The sequence below is a fragment of the Gopherus flavomarginatus genome, chromosome 7, assembly GCF_025201925.1.
Source record: "Gopherus flavomarginatus isolate rGopFla2 chromosome 7, rGopFla2.mat.asm, whole genome shotgun sequence".
NCBI classification, from domain to species: domain Eukaryota; kingdom Metazoa; phylum Chordata; order Testudines; family Testudinidae; genus Gopherus; species Gopherus flavomarginatus.
In genome coordinates, this window is record NC_066623.1 from 35362880 (window position 1) to 35387187 (window position 24308).

A 24308-nucleotide genomic window follows, 5' to 3' on the forward strand; every position below is an offset into this window, starting at 1 on the left:
GCCTAGGTAAGGCTTGGGAATCACCTAACTGGAATGGATATGAGCAAACACTCAAAGAAGAAAAGACGGTTACTCACCTTTGTAACTGTTGTTCTTTGAAATGTGTTGCTCATATCCATTCCAAACCCACCCTCCTTCCCCACTGTCGGAGTAGCCAGCAAGAAGGAACTGAGGAGCAGTTGGGTCGGCAGGGGTATATATCCGGCTCCATGGCAGCGCCACTCCAGGGGGCGCCCAGCCGACCCATCGAGTGTTGCTAGGGTAAAAATCTTCCGATGAACGTGCACACAGCGTGCGCACGCCTAACTGGAATGGATATGAGCAACACATCTCGAAGAACAACAGTTACAAAGGTGAGTAACCGTCTTTTTTACCTGTCATTATATTGAATTAATTACTCAATAGATTCCTCTCTAAAAGCTTTTCTTTTCCTATTATTTAGCACTTGGCGACCCCAGTCAAGACTGGGCCTTATTGTGCTGGGGCCAGTGATACTCAGGCTCATGAGCCACCAGTGGCTCTTTAATGTGTCTCCTGCCTATGATATTAAAATACTGATTTAATTAATAACTGATCTTTGTTATTAACCAGTCAGGATGCTTTTACTATGTTATTAACCAATTGTTGAATACTTAAGAACATAAGAATGGCCATACTGGGTCAGACCAAAGGTCTATCCAGCCCAGTATCTGTCTACTGACAGTGGCCAATGCCAGGTGCCCCAGAGGGAGTGAACCTAACAGGTAATGATCAAGAGATCTCTCTCCTGCCATCCATCTCCACCCTCTGACAAACAGAGGCTAGGGACACCGTTCCTTACCCATCTTGGCTAATAGCCACTGATGGACTTAACCTCCATGAATTTATCTAGTTCTCTTTTAAACCCTGTTATAGTCCTAGCCTTCACAACCTCCTCAGGCAAGGAGATGACTGTGTGCTGTGTGAAGAACTTCCTTTTATTTGTTTTAAACCTGCTGCCCATTAATTTCATTTGGTGGCTGCTAGTTCTTATGGGAACAAATAAATAACTTTTCCTTACTCACTTTCTCCACACCACTCATGATTTTATATACCTCTATCATATCCCCCCTTAGTCTCCTCTTTTCCAAGCTGAAAAGTCCCAGCCTCTTCAATCTCTCCTCATATGGGACCCGTTCCAAACCCCTAATCATTTTAGTTGCCCTTCTCTGAACCTTTTCTAGTGCCAGTATATCTTTTTTGAGGTGAGGAGATCACATCTGTACACAGTATTCGAGATGTGGGCATACCATGGATTTAAATAAGGGCAACAAGGTATTCTCAGTCTTATTCTCTATCCCTTTTTTAATGATTCCTAACATCCTGTTTGCTTTTTTGACTGCTGCTGCACACTGTGTGGGTGTCTTCAGAGAACTAGCCACAATGACTCCAAGATCTCTTTCCTGATTAGTTGTAGCTAAATTAGCCCCCATCATATTGTATGTATAGTTGGGGTTATTTTTTCCAATGTGCATTACTTTACATTTATCCACATTAAATTTCATTTGCCATTTTGTTGCCCAATCACTTAGTTCTGTGAGATCTTTTTGAAGTTCTTCACAGTCGGCTTTGGTCTTAACTATCTTGAGCAGTTTAATATCGTCTGCAAACTTTGCCACCTCACTATTTACCCCTTTCTCCAGATCATTTATGAATAAGTTGAATAGGATTGGTCCTAGGACTGACCCTTGGGGAACACCACTAGTTACCCCTCTCCAGTCTGAAAATTTACCATTAATTCCTATCCTTTGTTCCCTGTCTTTTAACCAGTTCTCAATCCATGAAAGGATCTTCCCTCTTATCCCATGACAACTTAGTTTACATAAGAGCCTTTGGTGAGGGACCTTGTCAAAGGCCTTCTGGAAATCTAAGTACACTATGTCCACTGGATCCCCCTTGTCCATATGTTTGTTGACCCCCTTCAAAGAACTCTAAAAGATTAGTAAGACATGGTGAGTCATTTTGCTGTGAGAATAATATATATATAACTAGTAAATGAAACAATTAATTGAAACAATTGTGGCTCTTGTGCAATGTTGATCACTGATTTGACTCCTGAACCACTGAGGTTTGAGTATCACTGATCTAACTCTATTCAAAGAGAGACAGGCTCTTATTGCATAAAAATCCTGCTCTACCTCCAACGACAACCCTGGATCATTGATTCTGCCAGAAGATAGTTTGCCAACACAATTAATATAGCTTAACCTCTCCAGCAAGGACTGAAAGCATAACTAAAACAATATACAGCCAGACACGCACAAAGTGACTCAAGCTGCTGACAGCACCAGTGCATTATAAGGCCTTGTCGTGAAAGCTTGCAATGGCTGTACCTGGAATGGTGTTGTCCAATATGAAGGCAATGCCACCCCCAACAAACATTTCCGTTGTTAACAGCACTGTTAATATCTGGTCCACTTCAGGAACACCTATAAAACATTCAGAATGTTACACCGATTAACACAGAGCACTGAGTTAGATGCTACTATCGTCTGTCTGAAAAAGAAAAATCAGACTAGTCTGTGTATTTAAAAAGGATTGGCTGTTTCCTACCAATAAACACCAGTGATGCCAGGCAATAACTTTGATTATGACTAAGGCATTTGTGGGTCCAGATTAGATTAAATTGATACTCAAAGACATCTATCTTATCTACCTACCTTCCTGCCTTCCCTCTTCATTCTACTTATATGAGCATCTTAGGCCTGCTGACTCAGTGTATGTGTTATCTCGTATCCCATTGTCCAGTTTGTTTTATTAGAGTTCCTAAAAATCTAGTTTACAAAGCACACCATGTGTTGAAATGCTGAGAGTAGCTATAGGCACATATCAAGAGAGAGAAGAGACCAACAGCTGTAAACAAAAACAAACTAACTAGGATTTAGATCTCATTTGGAGCAGGACAAATACCCTAAATCCCTCTCGCCCCCTATGCCCCATTCCTGTGAAAGCTATATAAAATTCCTAATGTCATTCCATTATCATTAAGAATTGCAATATTGATAATCACTTGTACCATGCATTAGCATGGTGCCCAAGAGACCCACATTCCTATCTTACTCGATCCCAAGAGTCCAGTAGAGTCCTCCATTCACTGCAATACTAATAGGGGCTATAAAGCATGTTTTGAGGCTTTCATCCAGAGAGACATACCTGTGTTAATGGCATTGGGGCGTGAATCCAAGTAGTTTGGCAATGTCAGCCCAAAAAACATTGCGAATCCCAGAATGAAAAGATTGCGGGAGGAGTTCATGTCAACGAACTGCAGGTTGGAAAGGCCAACAGCTGTGATCATGCCTGCAAATGTGCAAACAGAGAAAACGCAGCCTTGTTACAGACACAGAGGGTCTGTGTGCATTCCATGCGAGGCAGAGGTGGCCACTTGCTGAGTCATTGGGACCGAGAAGCAAAATGTTAGGGGCCACTAAAGCCATCTCTATTCTGAAAGTTGCACCGGTTTAACTAAGGGTATGTCTAGTGCTAGGAAGACTATACTGGCATAGTTACATCACTGTAACTATACTGGCATTAAACCCATCACATAGACACAGGCCACATCGACAGAAGGAGTTTTTCCATTGGTGCAGAAACACCAGCTCCCTGAACAATGGTAGCTATGGCAACAGAAGAATGCTTCTGTTGATGTAGCTGTGTTTACACTGGGGGTTAGGCTGGCACAGCTTGTCAGTAAGGGGTGTGATTTTTTTTCAGACTTCTGATTATGCTATGTTGATTTAACTTTGAAGTATAGATCAAGCCTCAAAGTGTGATCCGAATCTGATTAAATCAGACCGGTGCAAACACCTGTGTGGACGCTCCTAATTTGATTTAAATCTGGTTTATATCAATTTAGCTCAAATTGATTCATTACCAAGTTAAGCTAAATCAATATAAACCAGCCTGAAATTGAAGTAACTGCAGTCATATTGTATTCTGCACCAGTTTAACTAAATCACTTCTGAAACAGATTTAAAGTTACACTGATTTGACTTTGAATATGGACAAGGCCAAAGGCTGCTATAATGCATTGGCAGACCCACTGCTTAAGGTCAAGAGACAAAAGTAGAGCTTGAATGATAGTTTCTTACGTTTGGAGGAAAACTTGAACCCCAGAATATAGGCAGTAACTGTGCATCCCACTGCTACCCTCCCTATCCCCAGTGATGCTAGGTAGCTGCAGTTCTTTTGTTCACTGTAACTGATTCTGAAAGGAAAGCAAGTTCTTTAAGTGGAGCGCTTCAGAGCCAATGCTGATGGGCACTGGGCAGCCAACTCTCTTAGGCAGCATTGCAAATCTCAGCCTGGCTCAAGTGCTATAAGTCACTTTTAGGCCAATCAAATTTAAATGAATATATTAGGAAACAATTGGTAGGAAAGAGGACTGCAATTTAATGCTAATTTTGCCTTGACACCCTGCTGATCACATTTATCAACATATCTTTATAGGTACGTTACCGAATAATGTACAGAACATCCCTCCGAGGATGGGGTCAGGGAGAGAGGCAAACAGAGCAGTGAACTTGCCGATGGTTCCCAAAACAAGCATGATCCCAGCTCCATATTGCACCACTCTTCTGCTGCCCACCTGTAGAGAAAAACCAGCAGCAAGGTGAAGCAAATTGGCTAGAGTCGTTCCAGGCTTAATAATATGTTGCTATTATACAGCTCTGTTCATCCAGAGATCTCAAAGCACTTCCCAAAGGAGGTAAGTATTGTTATGGTGGGAGACACCAGATGCCTCTGTGTAGGGTAGATCTACACAGTTTCAGAGTTCAAGCTCCAGGCTGAGTGGGAATGTCTGTGGCTGTTTTTAGCACTATAATGGGAGTGCTGCAAGCCTGAGTCTGTAGACTTAGGCTCTGAGATTCACATCTCCAGGGTTTTTGTTGTGTAGACATACCCAGAGTTTTATCAGTTACTTTTCTCAGCATGCAAACAAGGGCACAGTCCGTGAAGACCTGCTGTGTTGTTACTAGGTTTGTGATACAGTTCCTTTTGGGGGAGTTGTTGCAAGCAGGACAGGAGTTGCTCGTTGCCTTACTCTCTCTAACATAGTAGGAATTTTTGTGGCAGCGTTGCTCTCTGGGAACCAGGCACTGGTGCTTGGTCTGAGAGCTCTGAATGTGGTTTTTCTGGGTGCCGTCTGTGACCTCCTCTGCTCAAGGACTGAGTGACACAGTCTAAACAAACATGTGGCACTGACAATATACCCAGACTCCGGCACTGATTTCTGGGTGACAGTGGGTTAGGGAAACTGCGATACAGTGAAATGAAGTGATTTGTGCAAGCTCATGCAGTGCCTGAGACCCCAGATCTCCTCACTTCCTGCTCAGTGCACCAAGCTGCATCAGACTTTAGAAATTAAAGAGGGAGAGGATGTTTTGGTTCATGGGGAGAGACTGGCGCGCCAAAGCTTTCGCTATGGGCTAAGCACTATTCATTAGTCTCAGTGGTGCGCGCTCTACCCTGCATTGGGTGAGAGAAACAGCAAGCCTGAGCCCTTCTGCAGCATCTTCCCTCCAATCTTAGCCCTGCCATGCTCCTGTGATGTTTTATCCCCATTTCTGGGCTTGGGGAACGGAAGGGGCTGGCTCAAGGTAACAGAGAAAACCTGTCACAGAACAAGGAAGGGAGCTTGGACATATAAATCCCAGGCAGTGCCCCGACTACAAACCACCTCCCTTCTCTGTGAGCCAGTGTCCTGCACAGCCCAGTCTCTCTGTGTGAGAGCAGCTTCCAGTCGAGCTCTTTCATGGGTGAGGTTGGCAACTCTCTAAAGAACCTTCTCTCTGGTTCTGGAAAACCGACTCGAAAAGTCTCATGTGTTCAGGATGCCCTGACCTGGCTCCCACAGTGCTTAGGCCAGGCACTTCAGGTGTGTTACTCTGCAATTCAAACCTCACAGCTGGACCAGGCAAGCTGACTTGGGCTCACTGCTGTGCAGCTGTTGTTTTCCAGCTTTGGAAACCCCCCCACACACACCTCACAGGGGGGTTCTGAGGATAAATACAGGGAGTGGGAGGCACTCAGACACAAGAGGGGGCAGAGAAGCACCATAGATAATTAGGCTTACTGACAGGTGCCCAGGGACAGAAAGTGAACTCTGACTGCGAGACAAGTGGAACCAGGCAGGTTCAAGGTCTCAGGGGCAGAAGAGGCTGCCCTCTCCTTGCCACAGCAATGTCATAGAGGGGCTATTGCAGACACACTATATCAACACAGTGACCAAGAAGGGCCTCAGGGCCAGCATCAGAAACTAGACAGATCCTGCACTAAGCTGGGACTCAGGCCCAGATGGAGCATGAATCCCAGAATGGAGGTTTGGCTGCTGAGAACGCTCCACCAGCTGCCTCAGACCCAGCAAATCTGGGGCTACCAACGTTCAGCTGAGTAGAGCAGCCAGGCCAGTGCACTGAGGGAGAGTAGGCCAGAGTTTCTGCTGCTTCGGTTCTACAGTGCACACACAAAATGGCATTAAGCTGTCACAGCACCTCCCTAATTCAGTGCCCTCTGGGTGCAATTTAGAGCAGCCCCAGTACTGCTCTAAGTTGTGTCAGCCTCCATATGCTGTTATCCCTTTGCCTGATCTTTTGCTTCCCCAGCCCATGACCTACACCAGGAGCTTGGAGAGAGCTATTATTCCAGCTCTGTGCTTGCTGTAGAACCCCCTCCAGCCACAGGAGCAGAATATTGCATTGGCTGTTTAAGTCCTCTTTATGGCTTAGGAATAGCATCATACAGGGGCTACATCATAAGAAAAAAACGTGGGCCATGGTGTCTATGGATCTATGAAGAGGAAGAGTTTTATAGCCTGAACCCTGCACCCTCTGTTGTACCCACAAAATAAGCAGGATTCCAGTGGAAGATGCTAATATTCTCTGCAGCCCAGGTGAGAGGCAGGTAGCTGTGCTGGGCACCGGCTGCTCAGTCCAGGTGCCAAGAGCTTTACAGCGATCCCACCTGACTCAGCACAGAGAGGAGGTGTTCAAAGAAGCTACTGGCTGGTACCTTTGTGATGCCCAAGACGCCAATGTTGGGGCTTGAGGATGTGGAGCCGTTGCCCGTTCCCAGCAGCCCAGCTATGATACAGGAGATCCCCTCTGTAAAAATGCCTCTGGAAACAGATAAGCCAACCCAAGAAATTTCATAAGAACATAAGAACGGCCATACTGGATCAGACCAAAGGTCCATTTTGCCCAGTATCCTGTCTACCAACAGTGGCCAATGCCAGGTGCCCCAGAGGGAATGAGCAGAACAGGTATCATCACTAATCTCCAGCCTCTGGCAAACAGGCTAGGGACATCGTCCCTGCCCATCCTGGCTAATAGCCATTGATGGACCTATCCTCCATTAATTTATCTAGTTCTTTTTTGAACCCTGTTATAATCTTGACCTTCACAACATCCTCTGGCAGAGAGTCCCACAGGTTGACTGTGCGTTGTGTGAAGAAATACTTCCTTTTGTTTGTTTTAAACGTGCTGCCTATTAATTTCATTTGGTGAAATTTCATTTCCCATCGCATTGGCAGCTCTCAGGGCAGCATTTGGAGAGGGCAGGGATGCATGAGGGCGCTTAGAGGCAGACTGCGTGCGGCAGACACAACCTCCACCGGAGGGAGTGCAGACAGGCAGGGCTGTGGTGGGAGAATTTCCAGCCAGCGGCTTCTGCTCCTTTGCGATGGGAAAGGGTGCAGCAAACATTGCCACACCCAAGGCACTTGCACAGCGTGTGGCATGTTCTAAATGCTTGACAAACACGGGAGATGGGGAGCGTTGTCCAGTTACTACCTGGGAAGTCCAAGCTCAGCCAGGTTATGGATGCCAAACGGTAGCCTGTTACAGGGGTCAAATTTGGGTGCCAAATGGTGGCACTAACAGCAATGTTTCGGCAACTACATTTCCAAGGTGCTGAACCTGCAGCTCCAGCTGCCCTCATGGGAGCTTTGGGTGCGCAGCCTCTTAGAAAGGCAGGCCAAAGTTACTGAGGGGCCAAACGCTGGGCATTGAAAACCTGGCTAGGACAAGTGAGCCTAGAACTCAGATGTCCTGGCTCTAGGGTGACCAGATGTCCTGATTTTATAGGGACAGTCCTGATTATTGGGTCTTTTTCTTATATAGGCTCCTATTACCTCCCACCCCCGTTCTGATTTTTCACACTGGCTGTGTGATCACCCTAACTGGCTCCCACCCACTGCTGCCCAGTAGGAATTGTCTTGCTGTGGTGCAAACCCTGTCTCCTGCACAAACCCCTGAGTGATTTAGAGGGACGGGTGAGCTCTCGTACTGTACCTATTAATGGCGTGGATGGGTGGTGCCGGAGCCCCTGCCAGCCTGGCGCAGGCGTAGTAATCCCCGATGGACTCGATAATGCCAGCGAGGGTAGCGCTGAACATCCCTAACACAGCTGCTGCCGTCACGGTAGGCAAGCCCCACTGACCTGCATCAGGCAAAGCAGAGCAAGGGATGAGCTGCCTTGGGCATCCCAAGCCCTGAACATGGCCAGGCCCGCTCAGGAGCCGCTCTAGGACCATGCCCTGCCCGGCTCAAAGGGCCAGACACAGTGTGTGCTGGCAAAGGCTGCTCAGCCCATTATCCTTCTGACAAAGCACACTGTGGACTTGTGCTTGGCATGAGTGACCCGGGAAGCCCAAACACAGCTGTGGGGCAGTGGGGGTGGGGGAAGCTGCAAGCCCTTAGAGCCCTCCCCCAACACACACACACTGGGGATATGCTTCTGCTGCTGCAGGTTGCTCCTTGAGAACTGCCCAGCTTTCTTCTCTGCTCTGGTGGTGCAGCCAGCGCCTGTGCAGGAGGATGCCAGCTCAGGCCATGCCTGGCCAGTCTTTGTGTCTCTCCTCTGTCTCCCAGGCCACCCACTCAGCTGTGGGAGTTACCAGTGGACTCCTCTCCCTGTGAATCAGTATGGACCCCAATGGCCCTGCGCAGTGCTGTGCACTAGGGGAGGGTAGAGGGTGATCTTTTCCCTACAGCAGCTTCTGCTGAGTATCTGGTCAGGGGAAAGGGTCATTTCACTCCCCCAGTCTGAGCTCCAGCATGGGGAGCAGAGTGAGGGGGCAAATTCTGAGGATCAGTGGAAGATACTGAGCAGGGGCAAAGGTGCTCTAGCTCCTTGCCTTTTCTGCGGAAGCATGCAAAAGTGTCCTGCAAGCTGGGCTGGTATGTGCACCAATGGCAGGCAAACCTGACTTGTGCACTGCATGGAAAGGCGTGTACACTTCTGCAAACACTTTCCCCGATCCCTCGTGATTAGACAGAGCCAGTCATGAGAGAATCTCACGTTCACTCACAAGGATACGGTAGGCGGAACCAGGGTGCAATTGACATGATTTTCCCCCTGGCATCCGTCCTAGCCTTATAGCCATATGCCTCAGCATTGTGTGGGAAAACATCCGTCAGTGTTAAAATATAGCACAGCAGCCACACCACCATGATAGCCAGGATGATCTGGGGATGAAAAACAGAGGCCCATGTAACATAACTGTCCAGGCACATGGAGCAGCAACACCCCTGGAAGATGGATGGGAGAACTGCTCCAAATACAGCAAGAATTGCCCACCATGGAGTCCCAACCCCAAACCTACACTAACAACTCCAGGACCATCTAAGGCTTCTCAGAGATCCCTGTGCTATGGGACTGCTGAGACCAGCACGGCAACAGCAGGGCTTGAAGTTAGCACATCCAACCCCACAATTCAGTCCCTGTTGAAGAAGTTCTCTCAGCCCTTAGCTGTAGCAAGACCCTGCCACACAGTGGAATAGTATCCAGTCCATACGCTAGAGGGCAGTGGTAACACCAGCGCACGCACCCACCCAGGACAGTATTTTGACATCTGGAAAAGTTCGGTTAACTCCAGTCTTTCCCCCATTTATTTCACATTTCCAAGTATTTCTGCTTTCCTGGGTTCTGACCAGCATGGTTAGTGCCAAAAGGCCACAGCCATGGCCACGTTTTCTGACTTTCCAGCCCAGCAGTAAGTGCTAGCGATTGCTAGCCCGACACCACAGCCCCAACAGCACTAGATCGTTCATAGACATTTCCGTCACAGGCCTGAGCCCCCCAGTATGTATCTGACCCAGACCTCTGAGTGGTGGTAGGTTTCACCCGTTACTGGTAATTAGCAGAGGACAGGACCGTCCATACCGGGAACATTTTGAAGATCTGTAGCCTGAACACAATACAGCCTTTCCCCCATTTGTACCCAGGCAGCCGAAAGGTCGCATTTCGCAGGTACTGGGCAAATAAAACAATCAGAAAAATGGATCTATTGAAAAGAGAAAAAGAGCCATTAGGACATCCCTAGGAAATGCAGAAGGGGGACTCCCTGAGGGCCGAACTGCACCATTGTCCAGAGATCATATGCTCTCTGGGCATGGGCCCATCTTTTTGTCTGCATTTGTACAGCACCTGGTGCTTGGTCCATGACTGGCGCTCCTGGGCACTACCATGAATAATATTAACAATAGTGTATTTGAACCCAAATGTTTTTAACCAGTTACGGGCCAGTCTATGCAAGCCAGTGTCCATTGGGCTATGCAGAAATGAGAAGGAGGACAGATCTGGTGTATGAGAAGAACATACAATCCATGCTGGTGTGGCAAACATGCCTGTGGGTGCCAGTGACCAATTTTCCCATTCATCATTTTGTGTCTGCTAAGTTCGGAGTTCCTGTTGTTTTCTGAGAATGTGTCACAAGTAAATGGTGAAGGATAATCCCGGTGAGGTGTTTTGCCTTACGTATGTTTAGTTGACTGGAATAAGCTAATCCACTGTTCACTAGCTGGGTTACAACAGCAGGACGTATTGGGTGCTGAGTGGACCTGGTCAGGAATTTTCTGTCAAATGTTCTTTCCTGCAGTGGCTGCAAAATCAAGATATTTCCAGAGGAAATTTCTTTGCTTTTCTATTTGGGTCAGGTCCAGTTGAATCAAAACGTTTTGGTTGATCAAACTGAATCAAATGTTTTGTTTCGGGACAGTTTGACGTTTACCTGTCTTTGTCTGAGCTGTGGTGGGGCCTCATGGGAGTTGTAATTTGGGTGCCTCGTGCCCTCATTTTCTTCTATTGCCCAGACTCCCTGACTGGACTGCATCTCCCATAATGCATCACAGTTTCCCTTAATGCTGAACTGCCACAATACCGGTTGAGAGTCTCATGTCCCTGATGCATTATGGGAGATGTAGTATGGCTGGGGACCCTGGCCCATAGAGGTGAATGGAGGCATGAGGCATCTGAAGTATAGCTCCCATGAGATACTGCTGCAGCTCAGGCACACACAGCTTAGTGTAGAACTGAGCGGAAATATTTTGACATTTCCAAATAGAATTTTTTTCAGAACATTTTGCTCTGCCAAAATTGTTTATATTTCAACTTTTCATCCTAATTTGGAACAAAAACACAGGTTGAACTTTCATGGTATTTTCAGTCAGCTTTGGTACTTAGATATGGTGGTGGTTGTGTCCTATATGCATCTCGGATAGACAGCCACACAGTCAGATCAGTTATCAGACTGATTTTGAACCTCGCAGCCTATTGAAAACTCAGCAAAGCAATGACTAATGCCATCTGCTCTTCCTGTCTCAATCTTTGTCCCCTTTTTTTTGGCTTGAATTCTCATTCTCAAGTGATCTTGATTATGAAAAACCAATTGCTGTAAGTTACATGGAGCAGCGCTGCATGTTTTCCATATGAAATGTGCAAATGTAGGCAAAACTCCCATTGGCTTCAATTAGAGCAGGATCAGGTCTATAGGGCAAACCCCACTGCAATCAGCAAATGTGTCTGGGGATGGAATTTAACCCTAAGTTGGGGGTAACTTGGAGCTTAACGGCCAGATTTTGCCTCCAGATATGCACATCCATGAGTGTGTGACACTAAGTGCTAGCAGCATGTCACTCTGTGAGCCCTGTGGCTGGTCTCTGTATGATAAGCTAGGAGCGTACAATGCTGCAATGCCCCAATGCGATCCTGCGCGGTCCCCCGCAGCTTGGAAGACTGACAGTCCTATCAGGGAGACGGTGGGAGTGACGGTGAGAGGTCCAATGTAGCTGAGCAGTGCTCCTGGCAGTCCCACAAGCCCGATCACCACTTCCACCAGGCTGGACACGATGATCGCCCCTTGGATCTATGGTGCAAAAGGGGGGGAAAGCATGTGAGGTGTGTAGATGTGGTCAGCTCAGAGCTGCCACATGCTGCCAGGCTTCTCCACCTGCGCAGGTGCTACAGATAGGGATGAGCCTGGCGGCCTAGTGGCATTGGCATGGCTCTGACCTTGGGTGCTAAACCTGGCCCCCCCATTCCTGGAGCTGTGGAGGCAGCACATTCTGCCCCACATGGGCAGAGAGCACCATGACTATCAGCTACAAGGGTTTAGCCCTTGTCCACAGGGAGTAATGTTGTGCTGGGGAAGGCTCCATCATGGAGAAAGGGAAAGGAATAAAGAATGGAAGAACCTTGGACTTGGATGGGAATGGGAATATCCATCCATCCATCCATCCATCCAGTCATTATATATATCCATCTGTCGGTCTGTCCAGCCATCCGTCCAGCCCATGCCCTTCACAAGTTAGAGAAGGTTGGGTTGAACAGCATAAGGGGACACGCCAGTATCATGCAAGAGCAATTCTAAATGGCTGCATCCTGGTTCAAAGAAGAGCAAATGACTAAAAACATATAAAATGTGTCTTGGGTAAAACGAAGCTGACTAGTGAATAAACTTGGGAGCCGCAGTCAGTCCAGTTGGATGATGTCTGGGAGGCCACAGGCCAGGCCTCTCCTGTTTGAGTGCAGCGCGAGAGCCGGAACTCTTGTAGCTGCTGTAAAGTAAGTCCTGTTGTTTGGTTAGAAGATTAAACCACTGGAGAATAACTGCATTTTACACATTGTAAAACCCAGCAAGTCTCCACCATGGCCAGGCAGCCCAGTGATGAGCTGCATTTTCTGGGTCTTAGCCTACTTCCCAGCAGGAGGTGCTGTCTGGTGTCCACCTTCCTTTGGACACAGGAATTTCCACATTGGATCAAACCAGGCATCTATCTAATCCAGGATTCTGCCTCCAGCTGGGGCCAGAACCACTTTCTCCATAGGAAGCTGCAGGGAGACCTGCAGTGGGGTGTTAGGGGCTAACCAGCCGCACGGGAAAGATTCCTTCTAGCTCTCCATAGTTAGAGGCTGGCTTATGCCCTAGAGCCTAGAGGGTTATGTCCCATTCCAAACTGGATTTTTTTGCACATGGGAGCTTCCCGGGCTGAGGGAGGATGGTGTTACTTAGGTATCTGTCCATCTGTCAGCATAGACCTTGTTAATAACAATACAGGGCTCTTACATAGCCCTTTCCACCAGCAAATCTCAAAGCACTGTACTATCGTATATGTATTTATCGTCCCACACCCTGTATGGTAGAGCAGTGCTAGCCCCATTGCACAGCTGAGAACTGAGGCAGACAGACTAAGTGACTTGCCCAGTGTCACACAGGAAGTACAGGGCAGAACAGGGAATTCAGTACAGGTCTCCCACATCCTAGCCCAGTGTCCTAACTAATAGGCAATGCCTCCTCTCCATTGCTCTGCACTGAGACAGATCCCAGTACCATTCACAGCTATGGTGCTACTGGCATGTCTGAGCACTGACCTGAGATGTGTTTGAAGGTATTTCTCATTGACCAGTCAAGTGCACCTAACCATGGCTAGAGTCACCTGGAGGGCCCTACTGCTTGTGCGCCTTGGCTGGACATGACTGCAGAAGCAGGGGGAAATTGTTGTGGCTTGCACGGGACAGAAGTGGCACCTGCACTTTGCACTGGCCCCCTGCACAGGGATGAATCTCATAAACACCAAGGTGCGTGGCCCTAATGCAGCTGAGATGTAAGCAAGCTTGGTGTTTGTCTAGGGGGAGTCTTCTTTCCCGTGTCCTGGTGAGACAGATCCCTGAGCCACGTACGCCGCTAGCGGCATAGTCAGAGAGCACAGCTTACTTCTCTCATCCTCGGGTGCCACACGTGAGACGTGTTCAGTGGTAACGTCCAATTGCCGTAGATCTCCTCTAAGACACAAAATGAGGCTCTTAGATGCGCGGGGATAACACCGCTCCAGGCCCTGTCCCCTAGGGCATGATTCACTGCTGCACTAGTCCTGTTTACACTGGTGCATCTCCCTTGAAATCTAGAGACCCTACTGTGCTGGCACTGTGTACCCACGGAGTGAGGGCCGATCCCTGTCCCAAAGAGCCGACTGGTGAAGGGTACATCTGCCCTGCAGGTGAAGGTGGGATTGTAACACTGGTATCATATCTGAGCGAGCTTTAATCTTTCCAGCATGGGCAACAATAGCAGTGGAGATGCAGCGGCCTGGACCAGCAGCCCAGGTATGTACACAGGGGCGCCGGTGGGCTGGTACTGGGACGGCTAGCCTGTGCCAAAGCCTGCGCCACCATGATCAACATTACCCATGCCCAGCTGGATTAAGGCTAACCCTGGCATGCCTAATGGTGCTGCAATCACACTTTCATTTGCTGTGTAGACGTGCCCTAAATAGACCAGTGTGGGAGGGGAAACAGAGGCACACAGAGAGAGGAAGGAACTGGCTCCATGTCAGGGAACTGGGCACAGAGCCATGGCCTCCTGGGCTGGTGCCCTTACCTACTAGACTATACTATCTTTTGATAGTTGTGCTTCAGCCATGCCACTTGGCACATGACACTGAGCGTTATCTCTCTCAGGTGCTTGGCTGGCTGTTCCCCCTCACAGGCTCAGTGTCTAACTGACACCATATATGGGGTAAGGCAGGAATTTTCCCCAGCTCAGATTGGCAGCGACCTTGGTGGGTTTCACCTTCTTCTGTGGTGTTGGAAGCAGGTCGCTTGCCAAGTTCCTCTGGGTATTTCTCATTTAATTAGTTCCCTGCCACTGCAGGGGCCTCGGGCACTGGTGTACCTCAGTCCCCCGCCCCAGTTCGTGCCCATACTAGAGCTGTCTCCTATGGGCTTGGTCCCCTTTTGGTTGTTGGGATTAGTGTGCAGGTACTGAGTGGGGTTGTTAGGCTAATATGCAGGAGATCAGGCTAGTGGAGGCCCTTTCTGGCTAGTGGAGGTCTGGTGGGCTCCTTCTGGTCTTAACTGCTATGACTCTGTTGTACCCTTAGCTATAAGGGTTGTACTTGGAGGGGCTGTTAAGTGACTCATGGGCTTTACCACATGACCTGGATGTAAATGAAGCTTCAGTTACCTTCTGGGGGACATTTCCATTTCTCCAGGGCCAGGATGGACTTGGCAGGAACCAGAAAGGCTAGTGCGCTTGCTTGAAACAGGGGGAGGCTGCATGAGCAAGAAGGAAAAGCCTCATTTGCAATTGCCCGCCGCTCTGCCTCGCCTTCAAAACTTCCTGTGCAATGGTTCAACAGGGACCAACAGCCAAAAGAAAGCGTGGAGAACAATTGCCATAGAGTGCAACCTACCGGATCCCCAGCGTGGTCTGGATCAGCGTGGTGATCCCGACGCAGGTGAAGATGGTGCCGATGAGTTGGCTGACTGTGTATTGGTCCTTTCCCACACACAGGGACTCTGCCAGGAGGAACGGGACGGCAATCGTCCCGCTGAAACAGGTCAGGTAGTGCTGGAGCAGGGAAGGTAAAGGAGTCTTTGGTTAGGGCTGTTGGGCGGATCTGAGAACCCACCTCCATTCCCAGGGAGAGTGAAGTTTGCCTCTGCACAAAGCCATGGTATCGTTTAAGTCCCAATGTGCTATGGGACTTAAATGGTGCACTGCATCTCGTGCTGGACCTCTGAATGTCAGGGGTTTGCTCTTGACACTGTTAATGAGACCAAAACTCAGAGTCACGTATAAGGTCATGTGGTATAAGGAAAACTGTATTAAAATTGTACAGCGATCACTTTAGATGTTCAGTGGTGTCCTGGTCCTGCTTGCAGGCTACAGAACGCTGTAAGGAAGTGTGTGAGCCACTGTCAGTTTGCACCAGACAATTAGTAATACCTGTTTTAGGAAGCAGCCTACTTTTTCTCTCTGTTTTTTTTCCTTTGTGTTGGTAAGGGACTGGATTTTAAGACATAAAGTGGTGTTACGTTGCACCCTTCCAGAAAGATTAAAAACCATAGAATACATTAACTTCTCTGTGTGTGTGTCATGACCATAACAGGGCACTGGAAGCAAGAGAGTGGGGCAGTGCGCTCTGATCTCTCCTTCCTTACCTGAAAGCCGAGCAGGATGCAGAGGTACCATGGGGGTACGTCTTCAATTTTATAGATCATGTCAAATTCTTTCTGGTCCCTCCCTGTGCCTGTGGCTTGGCGCTGGAAATGGAGAAAGGACGATTTCAGCAGCAGCAGGGGCAGAGAGCAGAGGTTGGCGGTTAGGCTGAGAAGCCTGACAGAAATCAAATGCGAGCGGATTTCCTTGCTCCCCCATGACTTGGTCTCTGAAGCGATTGCCCCAGTGCAGGGAGATTTGAGACATATCTGCTATGCCCCGGCTCTCTTGGAGTAACATACTCAGCCAATCTGTCCTGAGAGCCTCGGGCCTGCTGCAAAGGCCACATTGCAGCTGGAGCCCCCAGCTGAGAATCTGGCTGGCCCCTCATAGGGAGCCCACACTGGAGCAATAGTTCTGTCCCCACTGCAGTGTGTTCCCTACTCCATGCCCACAGCAGGGGAGGAAGGGAACTTAGTACCACGCCACCCCACCTCTCATGCTCCCTTCAGACAGTGAAGGGCTAACAGGGAGACTGGGCTGCGTTCTCCAGTGGGATTCTGGCTGGCTCCTGCATAGGGGGGACAAAGCAATCTGTTCCTTGCCCACTCATGCACAGACCCCCTGGGGCCGGCTCCAAATAGCCCCCTGAGGTTCTGGGTGTCACCACTCAGACCCAGCACTGGTGTCTCCGGTTCCCTGAAGCATCTGGTTCCACTGCGCTGCTGTTTTCATTAGCCACACATTCCTAGGGCCAGTGTTCAGAGTAGGCTGGGAATACCCAGCATGCACTGGGTGCACTTGCAGAGGGCCCCCATCTCAAGGAGCCTCCACCCACCGGAAACAAGCCCAATCCAAGCTGGCGTGGTGCTGTGACCCCATGTGCCAGGTCACAGCCCCATGCGCTCCAATCATGACAGGGGAGCTGCTGGGCCAAACCTGAGCAGCGCAGGGCTGAGGTGGGCGAGGGGAGTGAGCGGAACAGGGTGGCTGCGATCAGGGAGAGCTGCCCTAGCTTGGGATGGGAGCAAGGTGCTGAGATGGGGGGAGAGGGTGCTGGTGGCCAGGAAGGTCCCTGAGGCATTGGGTGAGGGGCTGGGGGTAAGTGGGTGGATGTTGGGTGAACAGGATGGAGATCAGGGCTGCTGGAATGTGTGGGGGCTGCCAGGTTAATTGGGGGCAGATAGGTGGGGCAGAACTCTAGTCTGAGGAAAGTGGTGGGCCCCCACCCAATTTCCAGAGTGTACAGGGCCCCAAAACTCGGTCAGTTGGGCCTGGCTCTCATTCTGTGTTACCCCTTGTGCTACCTGGGAGTTCTACAGCTGTTGGCCCTTTGCCTGCCGTTTCCAAAAGTTCTAGTGTTTCCTGGGCAAAGTGCAGGCTTGGCGTCTGAATTTCACATGCAAGGGGCAAAGGCCTCTACACGGGTGTCTCCTCTCCCGAGGAATGCTGTGCATAAGGATGTGGTGCAGAGTGGCACTCCACAGGGAAGAACTGCTCTCCTCTAATCCCACCAGCTCATTGGTAAGGGCCCTGCTGCTTGAGGGTTTTTGCCCAAGAAGGGAGCTGCCAGTTAGCCCTAAACCTCTGCAGCATTCCCTGTTGCTATTGGGGTCCTGCAGGGATCTGTTCTCAACCCAACGCTATTCACTATCCTTCTCAGAGCTCTGGAAGGAGAAAATTATTGCTGGTAAGATGGGCAGCGGACACACAAATTGGTGGCGAGATGGACCAAGGTCAGTTATACATCACTTGGTAAGCTCAGCTCATTTGACCAACATGCCTTTTGATACAGCCAAATGCAAGGGACGAAGAACATGGGTCACGCTCAGGAGAAGGGACAGGAGCCTGGAAAGCAGTGATGCTGCAGAGGACTTTGGGGGCAAAAGAACTGGAGCTCCGAGTGCGATTCTGTAGCTAAAAGGGTGAGTGTGATGCTTGGATGTGTGAGCAGAGCCATATCGAGTAGGATTAAGGAGGTGCTATTATCTCTGCATACGGCATTGTATACTGGGTCCAGTTCTGCCGGCCACATATCGAACAAGATGTGGAGAAATTGGAAAGGGTGCAGAACAGAGCTACAAGAATGGTGTGGTGTCTGCCAAGCCTGCCTTATAGCCAGAGACCAAAGAAGCTCAGTCTATTTAGTTTGTCCAAGAGAAGAATAAGAGGTGAGTTGATCACGGTCTATAAGTACCTGCATGGGGAAGAGATTTCTGACAGCAGAGGGCATAACAAGGCATAACAAGATCTAGTGGTTGGAAGCTGACACTAGACAAATGCAGACTAGCAACAAGGTGCCAATTTTTCAGTGAGGGTAATTAACCATTGGCACACTTGATCTGGGGATGCGGTGGATTCTGACTCATTTGATGTCCATCAATCAAGACTGGATATCTTTCTAAGTGAGTTGTTACATTCTCAGCCAGGAATGATGGGCTAGATGCTAGATGCGAGCCTCACTTCCTGGGTTCTCCAGCCTGGGTTATACAGAGGTCAGACCAGCTGATCAGAATGGTCCCCTCAGGCCTTGGAATCTGTGAATGTAGTCCCCTGAAGGCCCAGCAACAGTTGCCAAGACCCAGAGAAAAGATCCTCTGCTACCACCAAGCCTCTGGCTTCACTGCCCAGATCCAGTGCTTCATCCCCAATCCTCCCGCTAGTGTTACCAGCCCCAGTGATTTTCGACTCTCGCAATGACAGCTGGTCAAAATACCTGTCCCTCCCTCCAAAAAATTTCAAATGAAAAATCTCCCTTTGAACTATTTTGTTCAGTTTTTTTTTAATCATCTTTAGTAGGAAAATTAAGTGAACTCTTGGTGTGTCAATTCAGTTTTCAAAAAATGAAGTTTCTTTAGATGTGAAAGGGTCATTGTTGTTCCACTCCTCCCACTCCCACCCCCCGTTTTGCCATTGAGTGAAACAGAACGCCACTGACGAGGGTTATTTCCTCCCCTCCCTTTTTTCACTCCATCCCTTTTCAAAATGTCCCTGACTTTGGGAACATCATTGACCAACAAAAAGAAAAATAAAGACCTGCTGTAACTCTGCCACATTCCGCAATGGCCTGAATGTTTGTGTTTCAGAGGGGAAGGGACGACTCTCCAGGGAGCTCGGAAAATACCCAGCGAGCAGTGGGCTACAGGAGGGCTGCGGCAGACACCAATGGCTGCAGAAGAGAAGGCTCTCATACCAAGCCAGTTGTACTCCACTGGAGTTTTTCCATTGATACAATGGGCTTTGGACCCAGCCCCACCACTGCACTGAGACAGGACAGCTGCTACATGAGCCAGGGCGGGGGGCAACAGAGAGACAAGGAGATAGGTTGGAACGAGCCCACAATGAGCTTTAAAGACAAGGAGTGTCACTTTTTTAGGGGCAGACTGTGATGTGCTCAATGAGCCCACAGTGCCCCCCTTCCTCTCCTGTGGTGGCTGCCTGTATCGCAGCTGGCAGCAATTGTGGGGCCACTGCCCGCCCTTGCACCCAGCTGGGTGAAGAAGAGGTGGCAGGGAGGCAGTGGGTGGAGCCTGGCCAGCGACATCCTCGCAGCATACTAGCTTAGCCTGCAGTAATGTGCACCAGGTAAAGGGCTGGCACAGGTTGCTTCTTCCATGGAGCCAAAGAGGGGCAGTTTGTGATTCCTCAAGTTCCAGCCTGGTCCTTGGTCTGCCCCTAGGGCAGCGCAGCCATATGCCACCCCTTGGTCAGGGTTCAGCTGAGCCACTCACCTAACAATGGACTCCTCCCTCAGCTAAAGCTAGTGGCAAGCTGCAGTCTCAGCTGCCTGGCATCCTAGGCAAAGCACTGGTCTCACCTTGTCCTCACTCTCCGGCTCCTTCGCATACGAATTCTCGGTGATGATTTCGGGGATCCCCTCATGCTGGGCGGAAACTGCATTTCCGTTCTGCATTTCCCCGAGGAACATGGAAGACAAAGCAAGTCACTGCTTAGAGAAACTGCTGGCGGAAGCACCATCACCAGGAAAGTAAAAGATCACAGCACATAACAGGCAGCGCTGATTGGAAGGCTGCCACTATCTCCACCAGGCTGGTGGCTGTTGCTAAAAGCAGCTTGTCTGTTTTGGGAACCCAGAGAGACTCACCACAGCACTGGGGAGTGAAGAATTGGTCTTTGGTCCTCACACAAAGAGACGCCATCACCATCCAGTCTGAGTGGCTTTGACTGACATTACAGGGAGCAGCAATGTGAGACAGAACAAATGGAGCATCTCAGTGAGAGCACGGTGTGTGTGTCTCCTCTGTGACATGCTGCAGCAATGCTGCTCACATAATGGCTCCTGGCCTTGAAGCTGAGCAGATCAGGCTTTATCTAAGTTGTGCGGCTTTAATTATATGGGTCTAACGTTATCAGAGTGGTATAGTTAAAGTGGTACAATTCCTCAATGTGGACGCAGCTAAACCAGTATAAATGTGCTTATACTAGCAGAGCAACCCCCGTACAGGAAGGGGAATGAGCGATAGTGGTGTGAGACACCTTTATACTGGTGTAATTGCATCTACTCTAGGGTAGTACCAGTATAACTATATCAGTGAAAAGTCACACTCCCTAATTGTAATAGCTATATCAGTCGGTGTGTAGGCCAGGCCTTAGAAACTCAAAGGTACAGTACAGAGAAATCAAATGGCAGTTACATAGCTACATAATATCCCTCCTTAAAATAAATTAATGGATCTAACAGCATAGTCACCACTTGTGTAGCACATTCAAAGACCTTTACAGAGCACTAGTTAAACCCCAGAGCACCCCCAGGAGACAGTAGTGCCCTATCACCCCCATTTTACAGATGGGAAATCCAAGGCAGAGAGAGTAAGTGACTTGCTCAAGGTCACCCAGTCCATTGGTGTCAGGGCTGGGATTAGCAGCCAGGAGTTCCTGGTGCTCAGATCACTCTCCCTTCACTGGTAACACTGACAGGGTTTGGATCATTGCTATAGAATACACTAGTGTTTAACACCTCTCCCTGCCCTCCCCCACCCCGCCAGGGGAAGGTGGATCTTGAATAAATGCTACATTGCATTGTAAAGGAGTCACACTAAATCCTTCACAGTATGGGCCCAATCCTGCAAAGTGCTGAGCCTGCTGTGGGGTGCTCAGTGCACTTCACACCCAGTATCTTCAGTGGCAGCTGCATGAGCTCAGCAGCAAGCAGCATCAGTCCCTGCATTACAACATCCTGTACAAAATAAAGGCAAGTTCCTTGCAAATTTACCTGAGAAAAAACCCAACAGTCCTCAGTTTCTTGAATCCCATTTCTCCATCTGCGGTTCTTATCCTCTGGGGCCTGGATTCCAGCTCTTTTCTCTCCTGGCACCTGACTGAAAGGTCTCCTGATCTCCAGTCTCCGCCTGATTCTTAGAACCCTCAAGGCTTTTGCTGAGTCCAGAGCTGCCAGGGTTCCCTGGGCCATGTCGAAGGGCGGAGCTGCCCAGGGTGAGGCAGGGCAAGGAGAGGAACCAGCAGTGACAAAAGGGCATCACCTGAACCTCATTCATTCTGACTATTAAGTCACATTTTGATGTCAAGTGCTCCATTCCTTAGTGGCACAGTGGAGTCACCCCTTACTGGGGGCCAAGTCGCTTCCACTTCTCTTCTAAGCCAGATGGCGAATGTTTAATAAGTCAGTCCAAAGGGAAGCGCTCTGTGAAATCTGGCTTCCAAGTATGATCAAATGATAAGTTGCCTTTAACTTCAGACACAAGTCTAAGAAAGAACCTGTGATCGTTGCTCCTCTCCCCTTCTAACAACCAACACAGATAGCTTGCCACCCACTTCTCAGATAGTTACATCAAACACTGGTAAGCAAGGAAATGGATGCATTTGGGGAGAGGGAAAGGGAGGGAGTGAAAATATGGTAATAGCAAACAACATGCTCACCTTGGTTTGAGACAAATCTTCCGAACTGTTCCCCATTCTCCTGCACAGTGCCACTGGGATTTCCAAGAGGACTTTGGAGAGTGACGCTTTTTATGGTCGTGGGGAGGACTTTAGTCAATACACTCGACATTGTTCATGGAGTCAATCTATAACTACGGTTATTGGCTGCTGATTGTGAAAGAAATGAGAGCTGTGTTTTTAAAGATAATATATTAACTCCATTAATTATGCTTGGCATTGCAGGGGAGTGATCAGCCTTTCCTAAACTTATAGCTTTTTTCACAGCTCTTTTGTGAAAACATTAGAGAGCTGTTACAGTGTAACTGACTAGTTCATAAATGGACTGAATTACAGATTGCACTAATCAGCTTGTCAGGTCTGATAAAGGAAGCACTATCCTGCTGAGCCAATGTATCTGTGCCAGCTCTCGTACTCTCTGATGGGTCAGCCCACTGGAGTGCCCCCAGAGGCTCTTAGATCTGCGGTTGGTGTACATTCATTGGTCAGGTGGGTGTGGTTTGGAAGTAGATCCTCCCAGATGTGATGTTCCACAATGCCGTGGGTGTTTGGATCTGGGGTTTTGGTTCAGGCCCAGCAGACTTTTCCAAATCCGGTCAGAACACCCCCGAACATCTGACTCGTGCTGAATGCTGGACAGGCCACCTCTGGATAAGCAGTTGTTCCATGGCACTTCCTGTTACAGAAGATGGAACGTGGACAGGCAGAAAGAGAAATAACAAAAGGTACTTGGCTATTTTAGACCCTAAAAGATGACTGCTATCAAGTCTGGATCTTAGTGCTCACGACACCTTGATGCCTTAAGAGCCAGTGATGGGAGGTGGGGGGACATCTTTAAAGTGGGCCCAACATGGGCATTTCAGGTCTGCAGACACCACAGCTGTTTTACAAACAGATACGCCATAGGCCAGAGGACGGCCCCAAACTTTGGGGCAAGTCAGCTCTGGATCTGGGTTCTGATCCCAATGTCTTGGCTTGGACCATGCAGAAATGTGGTAAAAATCATGTGTCTTTCCCCTCGCCCCCTCCTGCCCAACATAATTGGCTTGGCAAACATTTCTAGTGTAGTGGCCTGTATCTCACAACACCACAGACTCTTTCTTCTCATAAAAGCATCTTTCTCTTGAAATAGCTATCCCAACAAAACTCGTGACTGGGTGGGAATCGTTAGGAGAGATTCAACCCAGTTTATGTTCGGCACCAGGCCCTCAGCTTACTTGCCTGGGCCCCCAGAAAAGTGACACAGCCCATTTCTCAGGGAGCTAGGGCCACACACTCCTCCCAGAGTGACGCACTCTTTAAGGCACAGCCTGATAATGCTGGTTCTAATCTGTTCCTAGACCTCAGCAGCTGAAAGAAGATGGAGCTTGGCTGTTCTCAGTGGTGGCAGATGACAGAACAAGGAGTCATGGTCTCAAGTTGCAGTGGGGGAGGTATAGGTTGGATATTAGAAAAAACTTTTTCACTAGGAGGGTGGTGAAGCACTGGAATGGGTTACCTAGGGAGGTGGTGGAATCCTCTTCCTTAGAAGTTTTTAAGCTCAGGCTTGACAAAGCCCTGACTGGGATGATTTAGTTGGAGATTGGTCCTGCTTTCAATAGGGGGTTGTACTAGATGACCTCCTGAGGTCCCTTCCAACCCTGATATTCTATGAGTCTATGATGCTATGATGAAAGTTAGCACCATCATCCTGCTGTTTGGTGATGCTGATCCAGTTCCCACTAGCTAACCATCCACCACCACTACAGTAGATAGGCCAAGAACTGAATGTGCTGTGCAGAACAAACTCCCCTTTCACACTGGTGTCTCCAGGACAGGGGTGAGGCACAATGGCTGGGAATATGGAAGATGCTCGTGCTGCCACTGTCCATGCTGTGAAGACCCAGGGTATGGCTACATTTGGAATTTCAAATTCCGGCAGCGCTTTGAAGTGTGAGTGTAGTCAGAGCGGCAGCGCTGGGAGAGAGCTCTCCCAGCACTGCATGTAAATCACATCCCTTTCGGGTGTAGTGTGCAACGCTGGGAGCCGCTCTCCCAGCGCTGCTGCCCTGATTACACTGACGCTTTACAGCGCTGTATCTTGCAGCGCTCAGGGGGGTGTTTTTTCACACCCCAGTTGCAGCGCTGTAAAGTGTGAGTGTAGCCAAGGCCCCAGAGT

The 24308-nt window shown here is 49.0% G+C and overlaps 1 protein-coding gene across 1 annotated transcript in view; it reads right to left on the minus strand.

Moving 5' to 3' along the window:
• The window catches only part of SLC23A1 (solute carrier family 23 member 1), a 28680-nt gene extending 6512 nt beyond the window's left edge, over window positions 1-22168 (minus strand). The window contains exons 1-14 of the mRNA XM_050962708.1: window positions 22133-22168; window positions 20052-20141; window positions 16237-16338; window positions 15486-15643; window positions 15257-15345; window positions 14009-14076; window positions 11979-12160; window positions 10180-10300; window positions 9326-9482; window positions 8307-8454; window positions 7027-7132; window positions 4474-4603; window positions 3172-3315; window positions 2352-2447 (exon numbers count right to left, since the gene is read on the minus strand). Coding sequence (XP_050818665.1) covers window positions 2352-2447; window positions 3172-3315; window positions 4474-4603; window positions 7027-7132; window positions 8307-8454; window positions 9326-9482; window positions 10180-10300; window positions 11979-12160; window positions 14009-14076; window positions 15257-15345; window positions 15486-15643; window positions 16237-16338; window positions 20052-20141; window positions 22133-22168 — 1627 coding nt within the window. The remainder of the gene's footprint in view (window positions 1-2351; window positions 2448-3171; window positions 3316-4473; window positions 4604-7026; window positions 7133-8306; window positions 8455-9325; window positions 9483-10179; window positions 10301-11978; window positions 12161-14008; window positions 14077-15256; window positions 15346-15485; window positions 15644-16236; window positions 16339-20051; window positions 20142-22132) is intronic.
• Between the last annotated feature and the right edge of the window lie 2140 nt (window positions 22169-24308).